The sequence below is a fragment of the Bombus impatiens genome, unplaced genomic scaffold (assembly GCF_000188095.3).
Source record: "Bombus impatiens unplaced genomic scaffold, BIMP_2.2 scf_0344, whole genome shotgun sequence".
Classification (NCBI taxonomy): domain Eukaryota; kingdom Metazoa; phylum Arthropoda; class Insecta; order Hymenoptera; family Apidae; genus Bombus; species Bombus impatiens.
The window spans coordinates 1,150,780-1,173,765 of record NT_176763.1 but is presented as its reverse complement, the minus strand read 5'-3'; the positions used below and the strand labels follow the sequence as shown (position 1 = coordinate 1,173,765).

Below are 22,986 nucleotides of genomic sequence, written 5' to 3'. Positions count from 1 at the left end.
TTTATTCATAAAAGATTATTTTGCACCTTTAAAATAAATTCTGTATAATCTACTAGTGAATGATAGTTTCTTATCTACCCTGTGTTTATTCACTTATCACGTTGCCTGAAAATTCGCGCACAGCCAAACTAATACATTTTACGACAATAATTCTTCTACTATACACCACACTCCTGACGTATCAAAGAGTCGTGTAGAATCCCCCCTTCCAGAAGAAGTGCTTTCCTGCGCACCTATAAAACCAGTGAAAGCGCCTGCCGACCCTCCAGACTATCGCACAGTACGACAGCGGCAAGAGCTCTGCCGGCTACCGTCACGGCAGACTTAGATTGTCAATTAACGATCTTTCACAATAAATCGGAAGTTTCATCAACGAAACTGAGAACATTCGGTTACGTGTCACTCACCGTTTCTCGTGTTTCGGTACCCTTAACACGCTCCCCAACTATTTGTGATTCGAGCGGCTTAGGTCAGGAGTGACAATGAAGATGATAGTTGCCAAAATTCTGATCGTCGTATCTTTGATTGGGACACAGGTGCTAGGATACCCTCCGCAAGGAAGACTCAGACCAGGTACGTGAACGAATTTCTTCTGCGATATTATGTGCAAATTGTTTAATTTATTCATTTTTTGTATGTATAAATTAATGTCTGGTAGTTTTAATTTCATATGAATTAAATATATTAGGAGTGTTGTATTTGAAGGCAATGAAGTTGAGTTAAAAGTTTCTTAGCAACAAGTATGTGTTTTTGTGAAGACATAAAGTAAAGTGGTTTTTTTATAAGACACTTTCACGTGTAGATTTTCGTAAGAAATTATTTATAAACGAGACGATGTTGTAAAAGTATGTGCAGTAACTTTTAATACGTGCATATAGTGAATGCTGTGTAGCTACTTTGAACTGCCGCCTAAAATTGCTACTTATTGGTCACGAGACTGTGTGCAAGCGCTAACTTCAATGATTTCTTTCATATTTATGAATAAGAATAAAAGGAACTGTGTTCATAAAGCACGGCAAGATATTTATCGCAATTTGACAAGTTAATTTCACCTATTTAACAAACTTCATTCACAGATCCTTATGGAAAAATTTCATAAGAGCACATACTTATCATGCGTATATTTTAAATTATTTTAACTCTACAAATAAAAATGCATTTTTTCCTTCATTTTATAATATTGTATCTACAGCTACACATATCTATTGATTATACTATTGCAAATAAAAATAAATTCATCTCATATATTATCTTTCACCATAAATTTTATCTCAACGTGTAAACTTAGCTGTAATAATATATTTGTCTTGGCTTGCCTCAACACTAATAGATACCAGCTAAATGAAGAACTGAAGAAATGAAAGTAAGAATATCTTGTAACTAAAATAACATAAATAATATATATACCTGTACATACAAGAAATAATTTATTGTACGTTGCTTCGTGTCGGAAAATCTGATCTAATGCACACAGGCTGGTAGGCAAATCCTGTAAAGTTTACTACCTCTAATCGTTGCAATTAACTATCCAAGAGCGTTAATCTTCGCTGCTTTTCTTCTTTCTCTTTCCCTCTCATTTCTTTCTTCTCGTGTTCGCCTTTATTCCAGACAATTACAGCCCTACCCTTTTCCCATTCTTCGTTTCTCTTTTGCTCTCATGAAAGTAGAACACTTCCTTCTACAGATGCTAATCACGATAATCTCGTACAGTGAGCAGTCTCCACGATACGTGACAGCATTCAAAATTGTTACAGTAAAATTTCCGCGCAGGCATCACCTTTCCCTTCTTTGCCCTCTACCATTTTATTTTTTTTATACCGAACCTTGAACTCGCGTGCGCAATTTCTTGGAACGAAGCTAGAAATGTCCGTTGTTTTCTGACTACAACATCTTATACGTAGAAATATCTTACTTGTATCATTTCTGTTTATAGAAAAATATTATTCATTCAATTTTATCAAATTTATGGTCAAATATTTTTTTTCCATACATTTTATTCAAATATTATGTTAATCAGTAATTAGTATAATGTAATCGTACTAATAGAGTAATCAATTTTATTCGTTGTAACTAGATATTATTCTATTTTATTATCAATAAAATTATGGAAATTTAGAATTTTTTAGATATTAAATAGTCGTTTTATTCTTAACGTGTAAATAAGATATTTAAATACCAACGGGTGACCGTGTCACGGTTTAATACAGCAATGTCGTATCCTTTAATGAAGCGTTAAAACTTTCTGTGCTCAGAAAATGTCAAAAGCATATATAAATTGTATTTACGCGTATTTACGTTGCTAGAAACGGATGATCATATTTTATTGAGAAGCCTCGTTGCTAATAGTGTCAGATCTCCATGATATTTTAGGAAGGTTTACATCTCGGCAACGTGCTTTTAATTGGCCTCGTAACCATGAGACGAAGGTTAAATATCCTTATGAGAATGTTTAGTTTATTATTCCTTAATAGGGGCCGTATATCGATTTGCTCATCAATACTCTTCGATTTCCCCTCTATAGGAACGTCAATTAATTGGTAATAATTGCAATTTTGCTCATTAATATTCTTCGATCTTCTCCGTTAGGAAGGTAAATTAATTAATAGTAATTGCGATTTTGCAGATTATCTTCTATATGCATAATAAAATGTTTATTCTTGTTGTTTCTGTTTTTTGCAATATCAGTCTATTGATAATGTTCTTGAAGATATTTTCGCAGAATTGCTTTCTATTTATTATTTCTTTGGAATATTTTTTATATAATTATATAGACTGTTAAATGTAGATACATACATTGAAAGAAAAAAACAAATATCATTAATATACCTATAAGGAGGTATTTTCACAAAAAAATATTGATTTTGAAATCTATTTTATTTAATTCGAGAATCTATCAAACACTTTTTATTTCTCCTAATAACCAGAACAAGCCTTTAAAAGCTTAGGCCCTTTCTTGATACACCCTATGTATCGCAATTTCATTGTTTTCAACGGTGTTATTTTCACCAGACAGTGTGACATTACGTAACATCTTTATATGAAACACAGGAACTTTCTTAAGACTTATGAAACTTATTTTAAGTTAACATGCAATTATGCATGACTTTCCACGTGGAAACAAAACCTTCTCGTTAATCGTACTTCAGAAAAAGTTGGTATTTTTTATATCTCTCTCTTAACATCATAAAACAGACTAATGCATTCAACATGTAGAACGTTCTATAGACTAAGACAAACGTTCGTATGTTGGATTTCCGGCTTCCTGCTTATCCTACACGTTTAATCTATCAAGAGCCACCTTTAAGCTGACTGATAAGTCTCGCGTGTTCAGTTTAATACTGACTAGGAAATCATTGTGCGAGCCGAGGAAGTGGTGCATTGTCCGTGAACAAGTTCCGTTGCCAGTTTCAAATAGCTAGGTACCACGATAACGATATAATCTATAGATACAAATAGGCAAAAACTGGCGAATACATTTTTTTCGAGAAAAGTTCTATCTAACAGCAAGGGTGCTGAGATTTATAAATTAACGTATAATAGATGGAAACTATACGAAGAGATTAGAGGAAAGAGACATAAGTTACATTTTTCGTTTTTCATATGAGAGTAATTTTAAAATTCAATACCTTAGCCAATCACATATTACCAAAAAATGTGTCTTTATCAAATTTTTTTGTAAGGTTCTCTTCTGAAAAATATTTACATTAACGATATTAATTTCAAAAGTATTGGTTATTATATTTTAAATATTAGATATGCCATTAATTTCCATAAAATTTTATGAATTTTTTATCTATTGCTAAAAAGCTTGGTTCCTTTTGTGCATTGAATAGGTTGTTCCTCTTTTAACCTGTGTTATATTAAAGTATACCCTTCTGTCTATTAAATGACATGAAAGTCAGGAAATCAGCAAAATTGTATTTGCCATGTGTTTCTCCTATTTAAAACTTTATTTTACGAACATTCTACATCTATTTGCATCTATTATAAGCTCAGTAACGGGCGTCGATGGAGAAACTGCATTACGATGATGTGAACGTGGAGCAACGAAGGATAATAAGAATAAGAATGACCCCATAAGCACGCTGATGTTGCGATCACGTGCGGCACATGATACCACGTGCTGGTGCACGTGCTGACTCTATAGCCAATGAACGGGAAAGAGAACCACGAAGAAAGAAAGAGAACCGTGTTTGTACACCTTTCCTCGTACGGGTTAATACCATCGAAGGAAAAGTGTGACCGAGTCTCGTGCACACGTCAGCCACTCGGCTCGATTCACGCGACCGGCTGTTCTGTCAATTAACCGCAGCGTCGTCTTCGCGACTCTTGTACAACACAGTCTGGTACGAGGCTATCATCAAACTCGTTTCGGATCGAGGGTCAAAGACGTGTATTTCTAGAAAAATACTTTCGAACAGTAATGTTGAGAATCATTTGAGAGACATTGATGGAATACGTTGTCACATAGCAAATTTTTTAAATTTTATGACATTCTTTCTCTAGTTAAAATTTCATGTAATCTATGTATTTAATTTGTATATATGCAGAGAATTTACTTATACTATCTTTGGATAGCATGGTGATGGATTTACAGGAATATATTTAATATCTTTCATTAAATCTTGCAAGACTTTTTACTAAGTATCGAACACATTTTTATAAATAAACTTGTTTGTTGCCAGAAGATAATAAAAAACTTTATAAAATGCAATTAAGTTTTCCGGGAACATTGTAATAAATTTCACGTAAAAACAAAATATAAAGAATGTATAAAGATATATAATATACGTTATACGATATATAATACGTAAATACCGAAATATAAAGAACATTCAAGTTATTCAGTATTTTAAATAATAATTCTAAATGAAGTTTCAACAGTAGCTACTATTGTATAACATGAGCCAATTAACTTCTGTCTGAATTTATCGCTTGTTTATAGATACGTATAATACTTCAAAGCTGCTTTCGCGTAAAACTAATTACATTCACGAAATATCAGTAAGACTTCTTTTCAAGTTTCGAGTACCTGTGTTTGGTAAACGTGTGATTGATTTGCAATCAATTACATACAAGGAACTGAATTAATGTGTCAAAGTGCATGTAACAACGCGTCGATCTAGTAAATTATTAGTGAAATCAAGCTACATAATTAATGCACGGAAGTGAATTCACCATATACGAGCCTTCAGCACGCTGGGTATGCAAATTTGCCATTATATACTATCTCTCACATACGACAGCTACAGTTCGCCAAGGTTATTAGCGTAGTAAGATACAGCGAGATTATCTCTAATTACTAATTCGTATATTATAATTCGTAATTTTATGTAATTTAAAAAAACTATCATTCATTTGCCATTTAATCGATAAAAGAAGCCTCAAATATCTTTTTTATGGATTATATTAATTTTATACGATAAGACAAAATAGGAATAATATTGTTTTCTTACGATTCCTTGATCTTAAAGCATTACGTATCCAAATGAGTCAGATTCTGATTTTTACTAAACAGTGTTTCCATATTAATCAAATGAATCAACTTCTGTTTTTTATTTAAATAGTATTTGCACTATAACAAAGCTATAAAATTGCAACTTTCCTTTATATAGCACGAAGAATCAATTTATCTCTAGCATCTGTTTATGTAGAATTTCATCAAATACCATTGACGGATTAATTGGAAGTACGAGTTTTTAAATACAAAACCATTAAAACGGCAGCAGAACGAGGTTGTAGAAGGTGCATATCGTTAATTTCGCTACTGACACTCGCACTCGCTTATTAGATTTTACTTGCTCATACCGAGAGGATATATCCGCCCAGAAGTTTTGCAATTTACTTTTAATCTTTATTGAGCTGATACAGAAAGTTGAATGAGAAAGCAGCGGTATTCATGGCTAACGTTTACTTTCCAAAGCTGATCAAACGGTCATTTGCTGAAGTCATTTTATACTTGGATCTTGGACTGGAACGTAAGTCACCCACGTATTTAGGTCGAGTTCGATACGTCCGATGTATAGGATTGCAAATTTGCAAAGATCGTAGATCTATGCTGTCTGCTAGTGATGGGCTCAAGTATGTACATCGCAAGTATAATAGATTCGAACATCGACCGACTATATTCGAATCTTCTCTAACAATTTTGAAAAAGAAAAGCTGTAGGTACATTCAAATAAACTCGAATCTAAACACGACAAATTAGAACCCACTATGAGTACTCTGGGAAATGAGAATATTCCGAAGCAGAATCCAACAGTGGACGAAGAAGTTCTAAACTTTATGAAGAAATCTTATTTTCATTAAAAATAATCTTTCTTGGTTATCAAATAGTCAACTTTGATTCGACTCGAATTCATAAGCACGTATATTGAAGTTGATCCCGTCGTTAGTGTCTACGGTTAATTACGCGTGTACTTTTTTCGAGGCAGCAATACCTGCAGCAATCTGAGAGACTGTCGTAACAACGCTATTCTTCCTGCTCGTGTTTTCGTGGTTCGAACATGATCTCGTACTCGAGGGATTTTTCAAATGCACGGCAATGCTAGAGAAATCTTAGCGACTTCTAGAAATGTAACGATTTAAACATCAACTTTCTATACTATAGCAAATGTACGACATATGTATCTCGTAGATTTGCAGAAAAAAGGACAAGTATGGTTTATTGTATCGAATGCCAGAACGAGACCCCAAAGGACTATGCGAATCGAATTCATTCGAGCAATCAACATCGTTAAGCAGTCGATATATTTTTACCGTGATTTATCGAGACTATAGTGGGGGTTAAACGTTAGGTTTGTTCCACCAGTTTACTAATATACTTTTTACTTTTCACAAGTATGACACATTCTTTCTTGCCAATTATTAGGTCTGAATTGGCCCACTGTCGTTTATATTGCCGCGAGGTAACTCTGTTTCTTCTCTCTTCCCATTTTCGCTTGAGAAACCACCCTAAAGAACTTATTCTTAATTCCACGGTGGAAAGAAATCGTGGACATTGCGGAAGTTTGACTTTCTTGATTGGATTGCATCATTCGAGGTGACATTATGTATCGTTTTAAAGAAAATGATGAGAATTGGCAAAGTCCACACAGGTAGTTTCCTTTCATGAACGATGCAGAATATTGCTTTCGATTCTTATTATATAAACAAATTCTATGGTTCATTTACTAGAACTAGGAAACGTATTTTTCATAGTTTAGGAATTTAATATCGATGAGTTTACGAATTTGTATGGAATCCAAGCAGTGGTTACGTAAATTTAAATTGCAGTATAAAGGATGCGTGAATCATGGTGGATTTGATATAATTTATGTTACATCGATGACCGCGAACTTTCTTTTTATTCGTAACTTTAACTTCAATTTACTTTCAAACATTTCTAAAACGGACTTACAAACAAGTAACAGGAACATTGTTATTAAATTGTACGAACTCTATTATGTTCGTGTTAAGTAGAAGGTATATTATAGACGTTTCATGATATGAATTTTAGCTAGGATACTTTTAATTGAACAATATTTTCTAATATAACGATATTTCTGGAACGGTGTTCTCTAATCTAATACATTTTTATAAAATTTGCTATATTTGTATATATAATACGATGCGAGCCTAAAGTTGCTTTTTGTTATTCCTTAAATTGAATGTTATTCGATAAAAGAACGCCGTTTACCGATCATTGTGTTACGACAATATCACAAATTCTCGTTAATGACTTTCGCCGTTGCTATATCGGTTCGTTCCTTCCATCGTAAACAATACGTATATTACGTGTATTGCGTCGAAATCAAAACACGTTATCAAAGTATACGCAATATGTTTTTCGCAGATCGTTCGTTTCCCGCCATATTATATTCAGATCATGACAATAATTGAAGGAGGCACTTACATACCATAATTTCGATTGTTCCACTGCATTCTCCTTAATTCCATCGCACGTTGGTGCTGGCAGTTAAAAAACACTTCGTCACCGACACTTTACATTTTACACTTTGTAATCCGAAACCATTCACTGAATAAGTAACACCGAATAAATACAATGTTTTTGTCGCGAACAGAATCGAGCTGCACAAAACGTAAACATATCGAAATCGAGATGCCATTTCATACTGGCGATAGTTATACCTGAGCGACGCAGATGGCGTGTCGTGACGAACATCCTCATACATACGCTATAGTTTCACTCGACTACTTCAAGGTGATCGCGTAGTTTACACAGTCGAGCGAAACGTTCGAAGTGAAATGATTAGAAAATCTGTTAAGGAAAAACGTAACATATTACAAGAGCTTGTTTCGGCCATCGAGTAAGTAGATTTGCATTTAAAGTATATCACTTCGCCTATTGAACGACGATATTTCAGTCGAACGTAGCCTAACCCTTTCTTTACACGCGGCGCGCGGTATCCATTTCGTATTATCGCATATCTAAACGTACGCTTATACTACGATAAATAAACTAGTTTTCTCCGATGTTTTCACGCACTTTATCACAGAAAGAAACTCGAAAGAATACATTCATGAGTCGGTATCACGTTCCAGCTCGAATATGTTCGATTCGAGTTATCGATCTGTATCGACCAGAATGATCAGTTGTTGCGTTTGTCAACGTACAAATTCGTCTTGATGAGCAGACAAAGTTTGTGAGTAAGTTTATTTGACAATTTTTCTGCAAAGATTCCGAACGCCGTAAGATATAATTTCTCCAGTATTACGTTATAATGAGTTTATCTTTGCACGATAATAATCTATCTGGTGTGTTTACAGAGAATGCAATCTTGCACATACGCGTTTCATTGGCAATGGATTTGTTTCTTTCCATTGTGCGATATTCGTTCCATCGATAGAGTGAAACACAAATACAGGCTCTCGCGAACAATTGAAATTTCAAGACCAACGTGCAGCGATCTAGCAACCAGGTAAATAATTAAATTAGTTAATTAAATGTTAAACGATTGAAGGAAGGAAAGGGAAGGGTAGTAGTGAAACAAGTAATTGTCTGGCATACAATATTACTTATACCTTAAACAAATCAAAATACTATAACCAATGCGTAAAAAGGAAAATATGTACATTTATTATTAAAAGACTGCATTATACGTTACATTTATAAAAAAAAAAAAAAAACGAAATTGTGGAAAAATAGATCTTCTTGCCATTCATCTTTCTCTTTTAACATATGTATATATAAAAGCAAGAAATTATTTAGATGGAATTACTTAAAGGATATTACTTGTTGCAACTGCATGAATAACCCTATATGTTAAAACTGAGTTATTAATGCTTTATAATTCTCTCATGACCGCACCTCGCAGGTTAAACACTGGATGCCCGTTTTTGTGAAAAAATTCTCACTTCTCACGCATTTCCTTCATCGTTTACGTCTTCATTGGTTATCCCCTTTCTATATTTCTCTATCTAACCTTTCTAAAGTAATACATACTATTAAGCAACCCTTTCTAAACTAATACTAATGTACTTTCTTATTTTTCTTAATCTTAAACCAACAGTATATTGCATTTAACTAAAATTAAACTAGACATACTACGTTAGTAACATTCTTTCTCATTACTGTTATTGCATAATATAATTGCAAACATCAATTTATCACTATCATTTGACTGTTTATCCAATAAAAATTCATAACACTTCCATAACATTATTAATTTCACCAAAGAAACAACAATGCTAATCTCGAGTTTGAACTAATTCTCTAAAAATTTGTCGAATTTTAAATATTCGTTATATTTAATATTAACGCAATAAAATGTAATATAACTTGTATCAACATTAAAACTACAGGCTCATACCACATACCTGGATATATTTATACGTAAAACATCCAGATTAAAATGGTATAATGAGAATAATTAGATATATATAGTCATATTTCTATCTCAATAAAAGCCAATATTTTAACTTTGTCTAAAACACCTGCGTTCATCAGCCTGCATTCATGTTAGCTATCGTTCATAACTAACAAAAAAAGGAAAGATCAATGTTTCAGTAGCTATAGTGTTAAAGAAATATACCTTAATTACACGAAAGGTTAAGGCATTGCAACGGATGTTATTAATGCGATTGACAAGTGGCGCGAGCTTGGACAGACCTGATTTCTGTTCTCCAGCTATAAAAGTGTCGATACCGTTGCTCCTTTATGCAGAATTCACGTGCACGAGAGCGTGGCAGTCGGTGCACTGTCCGATGCACGTGACGCGAAACACATTGCGCCGGGCATAGTCACGTGCACCAGCCAAGCACATTCTGTCTCTCTAAGGCAAGGGAACGTATGGATTTGCTGTCGCGTTCGTCGTGAACACAATGAAATATACATGAATCATACGAGACGTTCGTACTCGCGTCGTTTTTGGTCAAAAGACTTCGATACCTTTGTCTGGAATGGTCCGAAACTGACCATAGAAAAAGTCCAAAGAATACCGGCTAAAAAAAATATTCTTGGAACTTGCATATGTGTACGTAAGGAATATAAGTAAGGAATTGAACATAATAAGAAAGTTAAAAATAGTGTCTTAGAATTTTTAATGCCACTGGTAGTAATTTGTTAAATTGTACGATATAAATTTAAAAATTATGATTTTCCAATATTGGAAAGAAAGACATTTTTACAACTACAGAAGTGAAACCTATATAGAGATTTATTTTGCTTATAAAATATCATAGACATAGTTTATAGAACATCTTTAAAACACCTACCAAATGTGATTAATTAGATTGCCTCTGTTTAATTTTTTATTAGGGGAAAACCTGTATAATAGCGCAAGATACAAAATTCATCGACATCAGTATCTACAAGTTAAGCAAGCACGTGCTGCTTAACCATTTTTCAAGTGCACAGAGAGCTATGCACTTACGTAGTGTATACATATAGTCGAATAGGTAAAGTTGAAAGCCAGCTTATTTCGCATAAGTCAATGTCATATCTTGTAGCAAACAATAATGACGCTATTAAAGTGTCTTTTTTTCTCATCTATATATCTATGTAGCTTAGAGAAATAAATATGTTGATCATGCATATGCAGTTATACGAAAATTCTTGCACGTCTCGCTTGCAAACACGTATATTTTCATATATACCTAGTATTCGCATGATCAGGATTCTGAAATGATTAATATTGTCCGGTTTTCTAGGTCGACCTTAGTCTAAGCCTACATAAGTAATTACACTTATTGGCCACTTATAAGTTGCACGACACTTGACTCCTTGTTGGTCGGAATGCGGTCCTACTTTGCCGCCTTGAATTTAACGTTCTGTTAAAGACCGACTATTGGTTCATAAGTAACAGGTGCTGACACCCGCGTTTAAGACGGACCGAGTTAATATTCTAGTTTCTTACACCCAGCTAAATGGTGTCACATTGCAATCTTAGTCATTATTGGAATCCATCTAAGAGGAAATAATTAAAAATGATTTCACTTGAATAAAACGAACGATACCATAAACGTGACTAGCATTAAATTTATTGGCCATACCACTATGAGATCTTTTTATGGAGATCCAAATTGCTCTAATAAAAGAAAAAATTCTCTGCTACGTCACGCAATTAAAATTGAATTATTAAGGGATATATAGGTAGAACGTAGATAGAGTAAATAAGTACATATATTGATATAAAAACTTTGAGAGACTGCTTGGAGGTCCATTATAAGGAAAAAGAGTGACACGAGCATAAATCAGATTCTTCATACTTATATAGGTAGTTAAAGGATTTTAAAGTTTTACTACTATCATAAAACTATAAACTTAATAAATGGTAAGAAATTAAGAGGAGACAGGAGAATATGAGATATCATTTACTTCCAACTTATTGTCAGTTTTGTAATAAGTACTCATGATGTGCCCTTTCGGTTGAAAGACACAGCGAAATAAACTCGCAACAGTAAGATATTAAATTTTCTATTTCAACTACCTGAATAGGAACAGTAGGTTGTATATTTGCGTGGCTTTTACTCAAAATTTCTTAAATAACTTTTTAAAGTTTTTTATACTGGTTTTGAAACGGTCAATTATACTTTCGGAATAAAATACAGGTCATATTAGGTATTCAACACATTTAAAATAAAATTAAATATTATTATTAGATATAATTACATATTAATTAGATCTCTAATGACGTTATCACTCCAGATAATATTTATTTTTCTTCAGAAACTATATATCCAATTATTATGAAGTAATTCTAACTTTTGTAGATTGCTACAAAATGTGATTGAAACAGTTCGAACTATACAAGCGTTGTTCATTTCCAATGAGCGCATGAATTTTGCTGCACGCAAATAGATATGCGGGTGAAACCGTAAAGTTTCGTAACATTGGCAAATATCAAATGCTAAGTAAAATAGAAACACGCGATCGAAAGGACGCAGAGGGACGTCGATTGACGAGTTTCGTTACAACGTTGTCCATTCTTGGCGACGAGAATGTGCCACTTGGTAGTGTAAAAAAAAGGACTGTCGTAAGATAGATCTTATAACGCTTCTCTTTGAGAGAAATTGAGAGATTACGTGCATCTCCTTGTTCGTCTTCGTACACGTTTAAGTGCTCTCTAGTTTCCTGTAGCCGTACCGATTTTCCTAAGGTTCATTAAAACGGCGAAGTTAAAACTCGTACACTTTTAAAGTTTCCATAAAACACCTCAACAAGTTTGACTTTCATTTTCCTTTCACTGTTACTTTATATAGAAAGATACGTCAATTAAAAAAAGAAGATATGTGAATTTATTTTTAAGATTCGGTCATTTTTATCGAAAAATATTTATATACAGTGGTTAGAGAAAAATATTTGTGCACCATTCCTATTCATTAGAACATTTATATAATTAACGAAGTCCGAGTATATTAAGTTTGATATCATTTGGTAATACTTTTATATAATTACATACAAATTTTATATTATTTTTATATCGTTTTAAGATATGGAACACGAATTTTGAATCAGAATAGTTCCTTTCATTGTCGCATTTTAACTATGAATCATAAATTTGGTATTTTTATCAATCTCTTATTTCCAAATATATCTCATACTACTATTTTCCAGCAGTTGAGCTTTTAACATCATCCGATATACGTATGTACGCATTGTACTATGTATCTCTTAACCGGCTTCGAATGCAGTCAACAAGTCGAGACTTCGGGTCGAACGATCACCACTCGTGCATGTCGCGCTTATATATTCCAGTCATCCTTGAATGTAAAGATGCAATCATGCCTAGCTTAGCAGGCGAACAAAGAGGGAAAGACAATGAGTAATCTCTGGGGCATTTGAAAAATTCACACCCACGTTCTCCGTTATTATTTGTCACCGATTGTCTTGTTTTAACGTTTGCTCGAGTAAACGGTTACATGTTGGAAGAATTGAAATACTATTCATTAACAATAAATTCTTCTCTTTTAATTTGTATTATTATCTATGTTTTAACAATATTTGTTAAAATATAAATTTAATTTAGAGTCGTGTGAACCTGAAGAGGATATCAGGATTAATTAAATGTAAGGAATTAATTTATAATATTTTTATAAAATTTTCGTTTAATTAGGTTTACATGTAAGTTTAAGTTAAGACGATAACTTTCGAATATTATTATTTGTTTTTTTCTTGAAATTAGGAAAACGAGGGCAGAGAAAGTGAATATGCAAAAACAGTTCATTCTCAGTTTAGAATACGTATTTCAAATTCCAAGGTTTACTATTTCCTTAATTTTCCTGTTTCCTGATTTACGTTTACGATTCACGAAAACATTTCGATAAATGTGACATAAAAAGCGATTAGGTTAGTAAGTTATGATAGATTCGATGTTCTAAGTCCAAGTAAATATATGTTGTCAAATATTAATTACAAATCTCTAAGTAATCCTGGGCAAATGACACTCAACCTAAATAGACAAGTGTTCTGTTACCATGCTTTCCATGTATTACACATTTACATATGCAATGAAAATTGAAGGTGTACGACATGCGAGAACATGTTTGCAAATCTTGTCGCAACGATGTCACGTAATCACTAGATTATTAACCTGCATTGCCTGTATTCTGTTTAATTCATTTTTTTTCATGTTGTATAAATAATTATTGAAATTCAAATATTTTATAAATAGATTAATTTATAATAATAAATGACATATATTTAATATGTGTATATGTCAAGTATATGAATATATATATATCGAATATATTAAATATATTATAATAATGATAAAGAGAAACGCGTCGATCGCTTATTTCAGGATTCTGCCAAGAACTCATTATCTAATCAATAAAAACATGAAACCAAATTCGGCCGATGCTAGGTCTATGATCAATTAAATGATCAGAAACCGGCTTATAATCTTTTTTTTTTACGAACGCATTTTTCCTAGTGGACGAAGGTTTGCGATACCTTAACAGGTGGAAAATTGTCTCTTATTTCTCAATTAAGTAGGGGACAGTTTAAAGTGTATGGTGCCGGTCAGTTTTTACTTGCAGAACCAGTGGATATTAGAACAGTGAGAGAGTGAAAGAAACGGGCGAGAGGTGATGAATGTGCATAAAATAGTAGAAGCAAGTATAGAAAGAAGATTGTGTGCGTGGTTGACCGAAACGATATCAGAAACTTGTTGATGTAGCATAAATTCGTGTGTCAAGTACGCTCGTGCTTTAATAACCTTTCCCTCACCAAGGTGAATATTTGTTAAACGTATATATCATACGGATCAAATGATTTTAAAATATCGGTGCAACGCCGCGAAAGCAGGTTAAACTATGATTAATGAATTTCATACATGCAGAGCACGCGGTTATAGAGTAAAACATGCTATGGTAAAACACATTGGTAGAAAATTTATTAGACGATCTTTGTCATCACAAAGTAACTGTAATGTCGGCTGCATCCAATGAACGATGTACATAATTCGTTTTATAGATAATTTATTATTTCAACATGCATATCGTACATACATATATTGTATGTATGTACGTTATTAAATGCATCTTATAATTCAAATATTCTATTAAGTTCCCCTCATTACAATAAACAGCTTTCTTATAGAAATCTTTTTGCGTCTTTGATAAATCATTATAAAACTAATAATCGTATCTGCTATTTGATTAATAAATGCACAATGCAACTCAGTAACCACTAAGAAAGTACAACCACGTTGTATATATCCTACGGAACGAGTAAGAAGTCAAGGTTCCGCTATTTAACTTTGTTTCTTTCCGAGAAACGTATACCTTCATTGCAGTGTAGAATTTCTTTGAGAGAAAGTTAAACTTTCGTAGAGGTGACATTGACCAAATTATCCAGCAGTCCACTTTCAATTTTCTTTACTGTTGAACTGAGAGATACACAACTATCATACTAAAATGAAATACCGACGAATATCCCCTATATGTATAAAAAATTTATTATATGAAATCTTAACGTGAAATTGTTAATTACACATATCAAAGGCTGTAGAAACCAGACAGCTTTCTATTCGACGTTTCACCGCAAGTCTCGGTCCCGTGAAAAAATCATTCCCGTGCATTGACGCCTCTACGTGTAAACGCAATTGTTCAGGATGCATAATAGCCGGCTAGCGAAAGAACGCGACGATTGGAATCTAAGAATCCATTTATGCGGTTCGGTCGTGATTAAAGGATAAGATCTGTGGCGGTGTTCTAAAGCGAGCACAATGACTGGAGCCGTTTTCCTATCGTACTCTTCGTCACGAGACGAAGCGGCGGCTAACATACGCCACAGTTTCATGCAAATACGGCAATGCGTCCAGATAAGCACGAATACACTTGAAACTGCACCTACTGCTTAAGAAAACCAGATTCCCTTGATCTTGCTTGCTGGCGAGAATTATTCCATTCCGCGACAAGCCGTGACGCGAAACTACAAAAATAAGAACGCTCCCATATATTGCCGTTATATTACTACCGGATACCATTACACCCACGATTTGCTCGAACCACTTCTCCGCGCTTACAGGCCATTCCTTTCATTCTGACCCTGTTTGTCACTGTCGATTATCAATAGTCTCATATTGTGTAATATTCGTACTACTCCTTGTGAATATTAGACGTAATGAGTAATGTCTTCGTAAGTGAATCTATTTAATTATGTACATATTCATAGGATATCTTAAGACTATTTTATAAAGTCGTGTCGGTATATTCTTTGAGTAAAAATAAGAAAAGACATCTTATATAGGTATAGATTCGTACCAAGGAAACGTTTTTACATTAGACTCAAAAATAGTTATATTTTTGTATAGTAAATAGATCGTGATAGATGTTTCTATCTTCTCAGGAAGTTCTTCTCTAACATCTTTTCTATATATTTTATCTTGTCTATGTATAACTATAGTGACAGGATACTCACTTCATATTCGTAATTAACACGAAGGGATTATCTCTTCATATCATTCCTTGTCTGATACATGCATTTTTTTTTTGCTAGTAATGGTCTATGATACATTAAAACGTTATGTATATATTCGTTACATATAAGTTATATATAAATGTTTTTGACGTTTAGTTTGTTTAAATGAGAGGCAATCATGACAAGCTTACATTTGCAGCGTGCATATTTATTTTACTACTCTTCTGAATCACCGTTGGCTACGTTCGTTTGCAATTTTTCGAATCAGTGTGATTGCAAGACATTGTTCCACTACTGGTAATACGTACAAAGATACAAATGAGCCGTCGACGCGATGATTTAGAATGTATTACGGTATAGCAGTAATCAACGGTTTAGCAATTAAGACAGTCGACTCCAATGCGGATCGTGGCTTATTACAAAGTTCTCGTTGCATGCAGCGTCGAATGAGATTACATAAATTATTACTGTCTTGGTCAGCGTTTAATTTCTACCGTGAAAAATTGTACGGCTCGCGTACGAGCTTGCCTTTCGATTCTTAAGAACAATGTTCATGAGATCCATATACATATGTATAATTACGATTTGATAGCAATTTTAGTAACGTCATAATTAAGTTCCTACTGCGAAGTAGTATACTTGGATTAACAAATTTCGAAATTATAGGAAAACGAATATTAAAAAGACAAATTTGTAATAAGTTCACTTATTAAATAAATCAGTGAATTTGATTTCAATATATCGTATGTCTGAAAATAGCATACTTAAAAAAATTCCATATATCTTAAAAAATCCAAATTGTAATTACGGACACAGATGGGTTCAGAAGCTAATAGACTAATAGATACTTCTAAGAAGTATTTAAAGTAAAATTTATGGATATACGTCTCTTTATTAAGTTTACGACCGATTATAAATCACGGAGTGGCTATAAGAACGTTAACTTCAGATGTCGTATTGAGTTTGATAGGTCGTAAATTTCAGAACAATTATGAAAACGAATAGGACATCGGCGAATAGGCGAGTTTCATCCTGAAAACCGGAACGTTATCAGAGGGCGAATAAAAAGGCGAGAGAGAGGCAGAGATTGCATATGCATATCTGGAGAGTTAAGGGTTGCAGAATCATGGCTTTACGACGTCAACATTACTGCCTGCTTGCTTCATATATTTTACCATTTTGTCTCGTAAATACGGTAGATACACATAGATTGTTATCAAGAAAGCGGTATTAAAAACTAAAAAAGAAAATATTGGTAAACATGGATTAGGAAGTCTCGTTATCAAGGTTTAAACATCTATATCTTCAAGTAGTTCTTAAAAATATTTATCCAAAGGCAGGATTATAAGATCGATAAAATTTTTCGTTTAATCTTTGAAACAAAAAAGCGTTTGTATTTTAAAATGTAAGTTGACAGACAACTTTCAGAACAGCTCGAGAAGTCCGCAGTTTAGTAATTAGGAGTTTGTACGTATGTAAAGAAAACATATCTGGATCTAATATAACAGTCCTCCGGTTTGTACGGAAATGTATTTTATATATATGCCTCAATTTATTTTACTAAATTTTACTGAATAAAATAAATTGCGACACGTATATAAAATATATTTCCGTGCAAACCGAAGAACTGTTAGATTCAGATAAAGCTCCTTTACGTTAAAATATATATTCCAGAAACAATTTTAAAGCAATTCGGGTAGCTTGAAACGAAAAATCCTTTGACCTAATTTTAAGCTACTTTCAGATTTATCAAATTAATAAACGTTCTTGTAACTCGACGAAAGGGAACTTTATTTGACCGTGAATTATCAGTTATAGAATTAGCCGCGAGCGAGCCAATTACAATCAGCAACGTTCATGAGCCATTTTGAATTCGCTACAGATGACCTTTCGTGAGAAAAGCCTCTCAGCTCTCTACGTTTTCCAATTCGCAAACAGACCTTCTGGACGTTCCCGTAACAAACATCAGATAAAGGAGAAGAATTCCAACGATCGTGAAGTACGATGCACAGACAGTGGTAATAGCTCCGGCTTACGTTGAATCAGAATGCAGTTATCCCTATTTCTCAGGTGCTTCTAATTGGCTTTAAGATAATAACGACGCGAGTAGTAAGGAGTATCGGTCACGTGAGAAGATGGCAAACGTTTTACTCGTCGATCGTGGTGCAACGTGCGATGCATTTCTTGCACCCACGATAGCATAGCTCTTGCAAGACTCCGAGAGCGTGGTGAACTTTAACACGCTGCAAGTCCTTGAATCGAATCCCGAGATACAACGTCGAGATGCCACGTAGCACGTAGCGCATCGTGCAACTCTCGTGACTCGATCGGCTGACCGGCGCGGAAAGTCGCCAAGCAATGCACCACGTCACCTTCTTCTTTTTCTCGGTCACAGCCGTTGTCTGGAAAACTTGTTTCAACTCAACTTCTTCGCTCTCCCACGTAATTCCTTCCATCATATAATATAGAGAAAAGTTATTGGCTTGGAATCTTGTTTTTGCTCGAGTCCTCAATTTACCTCTAATTGGTTCGAAATGGTATTAGATTTATCTAATTTTGCATTATCTATATACTTCTGTACATTTATTTGTTCTTAAATTTCCCATAAGTGCATGATATCAGACGAAACAAATCTCTGTTCAGGTTATTTTTTCAATTATGATCAGGAAAATATGAATTTGCATAACTGTCAGTTTTGTTAACCCTATGAACGCTCACTAAGATAACTAAATGTGATCTTCCTTCTTTCACATAAATTTATCTATGCTTTACGTGTATTTTAATTTTGTATATTGTTCCTTCATTAATCTTCATAACTTCTCACAATTCCTAATTAATTGACTCTTAATACGATACACTTTGAAACAAAGAATTCTTAAGCTTGTATCACTATATAGATAACTACATATTGTCTCTTAATTTGGTTTACAACTATTGTACATCATCACGCATACATCCAGCATAGCAAGCGAATAATTTGCTGTATGCGCTCTTTTTTTCTTTGATGCTATAAGATCTAATAAAATTAATAATGAAAGATAGGACTGTCGTAGCTGCTAACTGTTGATATTCTTAATTTACGGGCATAATATATTATTAACCATGATATTTGCAAGCTTTTATGCTCATAACAGTTAGACAATGTGGTTAGAGGATAAATCTGTTTAGTTCGTGCTATTTTCTCATTTGTCTCTAACTCGTACTTAGTCAGACACAATTCAGTTAAAGAAAAAGCTAATAGACTAGTTTATGTTGTAATAAATAAATTAGTCAGTTGAAGTTAATGTGATGGAGTGAGAGAACGTTTTTGTTCTAGGAGCATTATTCTTGTAATTTTTTCTGTTAATTGCGGGCGATTGCTTATTCGTATATTACATGCGTTTTAGAAGATAAATAGCGTATTAAAAATGAATGTAAGTGATGATGAAATAATAACAGTTTAACTGAAGTTACTCTTGTCTCTCCCTCTCTCTCTCTCTTTCTAGTAATATTTACTTTATACAAAATTTAACATTCCACTTGACAAAATTATTACTGTCTTACAATAATCTTATTACAAATACTATCTTATTACAAAATAACTATCTAAAGTTAATTACATATTACATATGTCATAGTTGTATACAGTAATTAGTATGTAAATGTTTTGAAAAACGTTTTATAATTTGCAACTAATAATTTAGTTGCCTTCAATCGAATCCAGCTTTTAATTGAAACATGATAACATCAAACTCATATTCTTTATTGGCTATGAGCTATACTCACGCACGTAAGAATATACTTGGGGTCACGAGACTTACGTAGGCTTTTTAAAAGTGCCTTGCAATTTTGCACGGCAGGCCTTGAGTTGTGCCTGTGGAATGCACTTTAATGGGTATTGTTCTTGTCTCGTGCTACACGCCGATAAATATTCTTTGAATGCATAAATTAGTCTTTTTCACTTTTTTCCGACAGTAGCTATTTTCATAATTGTCAATTAACGGTCTACTGTAGGCAAGAAATGTAACTAATTCCTCGTATCGCGATAAGGAGAGAACTGTGCATGTGTCAGAAACCTTATTCTGAGTATGCAATTTAAATAATTTCACGTTAGAGAGTACATTATTATTAAGATTATTATCAAGATTTAATGAACAAATTATATTTTACCATTAGTGTCTGTTGTATTTTTCCGTGATTTTAGCGTGATTTACAATAATATATTTTAGACATGTATATTTATAGTAATAAATAAATTTGTTAAAATAAAAATATATATAAATTCTCTTAACATTTTGGATATTTCTCAATAACTTTTTTATAATTTTCGTAAGAATTATGCAGTGAAATATTTTTTATATCCTATATATAAATACATAACATACGCATACACATGCTACTTACTAAACTCGTAAAATAAAAATTATATTATTCTTCTTTATACAATCAATTTTATTTTTTTATAAAATTTAAATATCTAATATGCGCAGTAGTAATTACATCTTACACAGTAAAACGATTAGTTTCACTGCAATTTCGCAAGATTTATTCAAGTTTCTTTGTTTTCGCGGAAACATTTATGTTTTGATTCGTTACTCCGATCTGAAAGTGAGCGCAAAAACTTTTATGTTTAAGGAATGTTCGGTTCTGGTATGGTTAGACTGAAATTCGACGCGCTTCCAACGTCGTTTTCCTTATTTTAAACTTGCTTTGACAGATTTATTTACATTGTTTACTTCTACACCTATTTTGTTCGAGGTTTTACCAGGACAGTTAACTGGAATCTAGTTAACTCTGTCCGTTAATTCAACAAACATTTACGGATTAGAAAGCTGTCGCGAATTACCGCAATATGAGCTTATTATGCGCACAATCAAAATTAACGATACTGTAACGCCGTAGGGTGCGATTTGTGCGACGCTATACTTGCAGTTAACTATTCTAATTTCGTAGCTCGTGCTTGTGTTATGTTTTGTACCGGTTTCACTTATTTCGTATATTTCTCTGAAGAACAAAACAAAGGCTAAAACCGCGAGTGCAGAATACGTTTGGCCAGTTGAAAACATGCTACGATTCCACAGAATTCGCTAGTCACGTTTGATGTCACTGCTCCCTGTTTTTCGATTTAGCAATGGTTCGAGTTGCTGCTTTTTATTCCTGAAACGCGTGCTCGTTGTTTCGAAATCGGACACAGTTTCTATATAGAACGCAGCCCAACTATTTCTTTCTAACGTAAGAGCACTTCGCACAGTCGCTATTCGTAAGCGTAGGATCAAAAAAAGTTCACTGAATACTCGAATCGTCATAGCGTGTATCGTGGAAAATGTGATAAATTTTTATATTACTTTGCCTAATCCATGCAATGTGTTGTTAGTTCTTACATCTGTTATTTTTTAATTTATCTTTGAATAGCACGTGTAAAAAGTAGTATGCTATTAAATTTATAATTCGAAATCGTTCAATCTGACAAATGAATTTCGAAATTTGGATTATAACAACTTTCAAAAATACAAAATTAAAATTACAATTAAAAGAATCAGAATTATCAAAGCAAAATAAAAGTATCAAATATTCTATAAAATATCCTACAATGTTATGAAAAAGCAAATATTGTGAAATTATAAAAAGTATCTTATCCTAATAATTTACAAGCAAATATCTAGGCAGCCTCTGTTATTTACTATCATTTATATTTGTTTAATTTGCCAAAATTTGATTGAAATATTGCAGATAGAAACAAAGTTAAAAAGTTTTGATCGCCATTATCTGTTTAATTCCACTGTGTGTTATTCGAAAAGTGGGTAACTTCGAAATCATGATAATCTCTGCGAGAGGAAGAAATATTTGACCCTGAAATGAAATTACTATATATTATTCTGGACAGAGTCGTTTGTAACACTAACCGCTATCTCACGATAAAGTGGGCCACTCCGAATAGTTCACAAATCTCGAAAAACCATCTATGTAACTCTCTGAGTTTCGCTACAGCGCTAAGTCTAGTATGTCATAAGTTCTATCATAAATTCAGTTTGGCAAACGATTGAATTTTTTTACCATAATTTTTTGCCGTCAGTTCTCTAAACCACATTTTGCATGAGTCATTCATACTGTGTGGAATTTTCATAAATTTGCAAATAGTGTGGAATTCTCTTGCAATACCGATATTTGACAGAGTCATGTGTGTGTTTTTTTTAAGGGCAGTACTATAAACTAATTTAGTATATTATAGATAGATAATGTTAGATTGCATTATATAAAGATCACTGAATCGATTTTTAATATATTATTTCAATTTCCTGGCAATATGATGCTACTGTTATTAGTGTTACTACTCCATTTAGATTTAGAGGGTACTAGTACATTATATATTCCATAGATCTACATATTAACATCTGAAGAATCGAGGTTATTTCGATCATCGCCATTCATTTCAAAATCGAAATCAAAATCAAAATCATTTTTAAATTAAAGAAACTTGAACAAAATAATGTTTTCGTAGTTCTGAAAACATAATCGTTTCGCTAACATATTTCGACATGTTTCAGTTTCACTATGACCCAGTTTAAATCCATACATATAAGACAAATATTTCTATGTCTTCAGAGATAGCGTATTCTGTATTGATAGAACGGATAAAGAAA

At 33.2% G+C, this 22,986-nt stretch overlaps 1 protein-coding gene across 5 annotated transcripts in view; it reads left to right on the top strand.

The window, feature by feature from the left end:
* The first annotated feature begins 276 nt into the window (after window positions 1–276).
* LOC100745136 overlaps window positions 277–22,986 on the top strand; it is a 76,231-nt gene continuing 53,521 nt past the window's right edge. The window contains exons 1-3 of one of the 5 annotated variants that reach the window (XM_033320760.1): window positions 8,183–8,309; window positions 8,499–8,691; window positions 8,770–8,921. Coding sequence is in view for 1 of the 5 variants with exons in the window: in XM_003489562.4 (XP_003489610.1) it covers window positions 483–573 (91 nt within the window). In the remaining 4 variants the exon portion in view is untranslated. Of the gene's footprint in view, window positions 574–8,177; window positions 8,310–8,498; window positions 8,692–8,769; window positions 8,922–22,986 lie in introns of those variants that run through there. The other 4 variants (XM_033320761.1, XM_033320762.1, XM_003489562.4 and 1 more) reach the window with 4 other exon arrangements.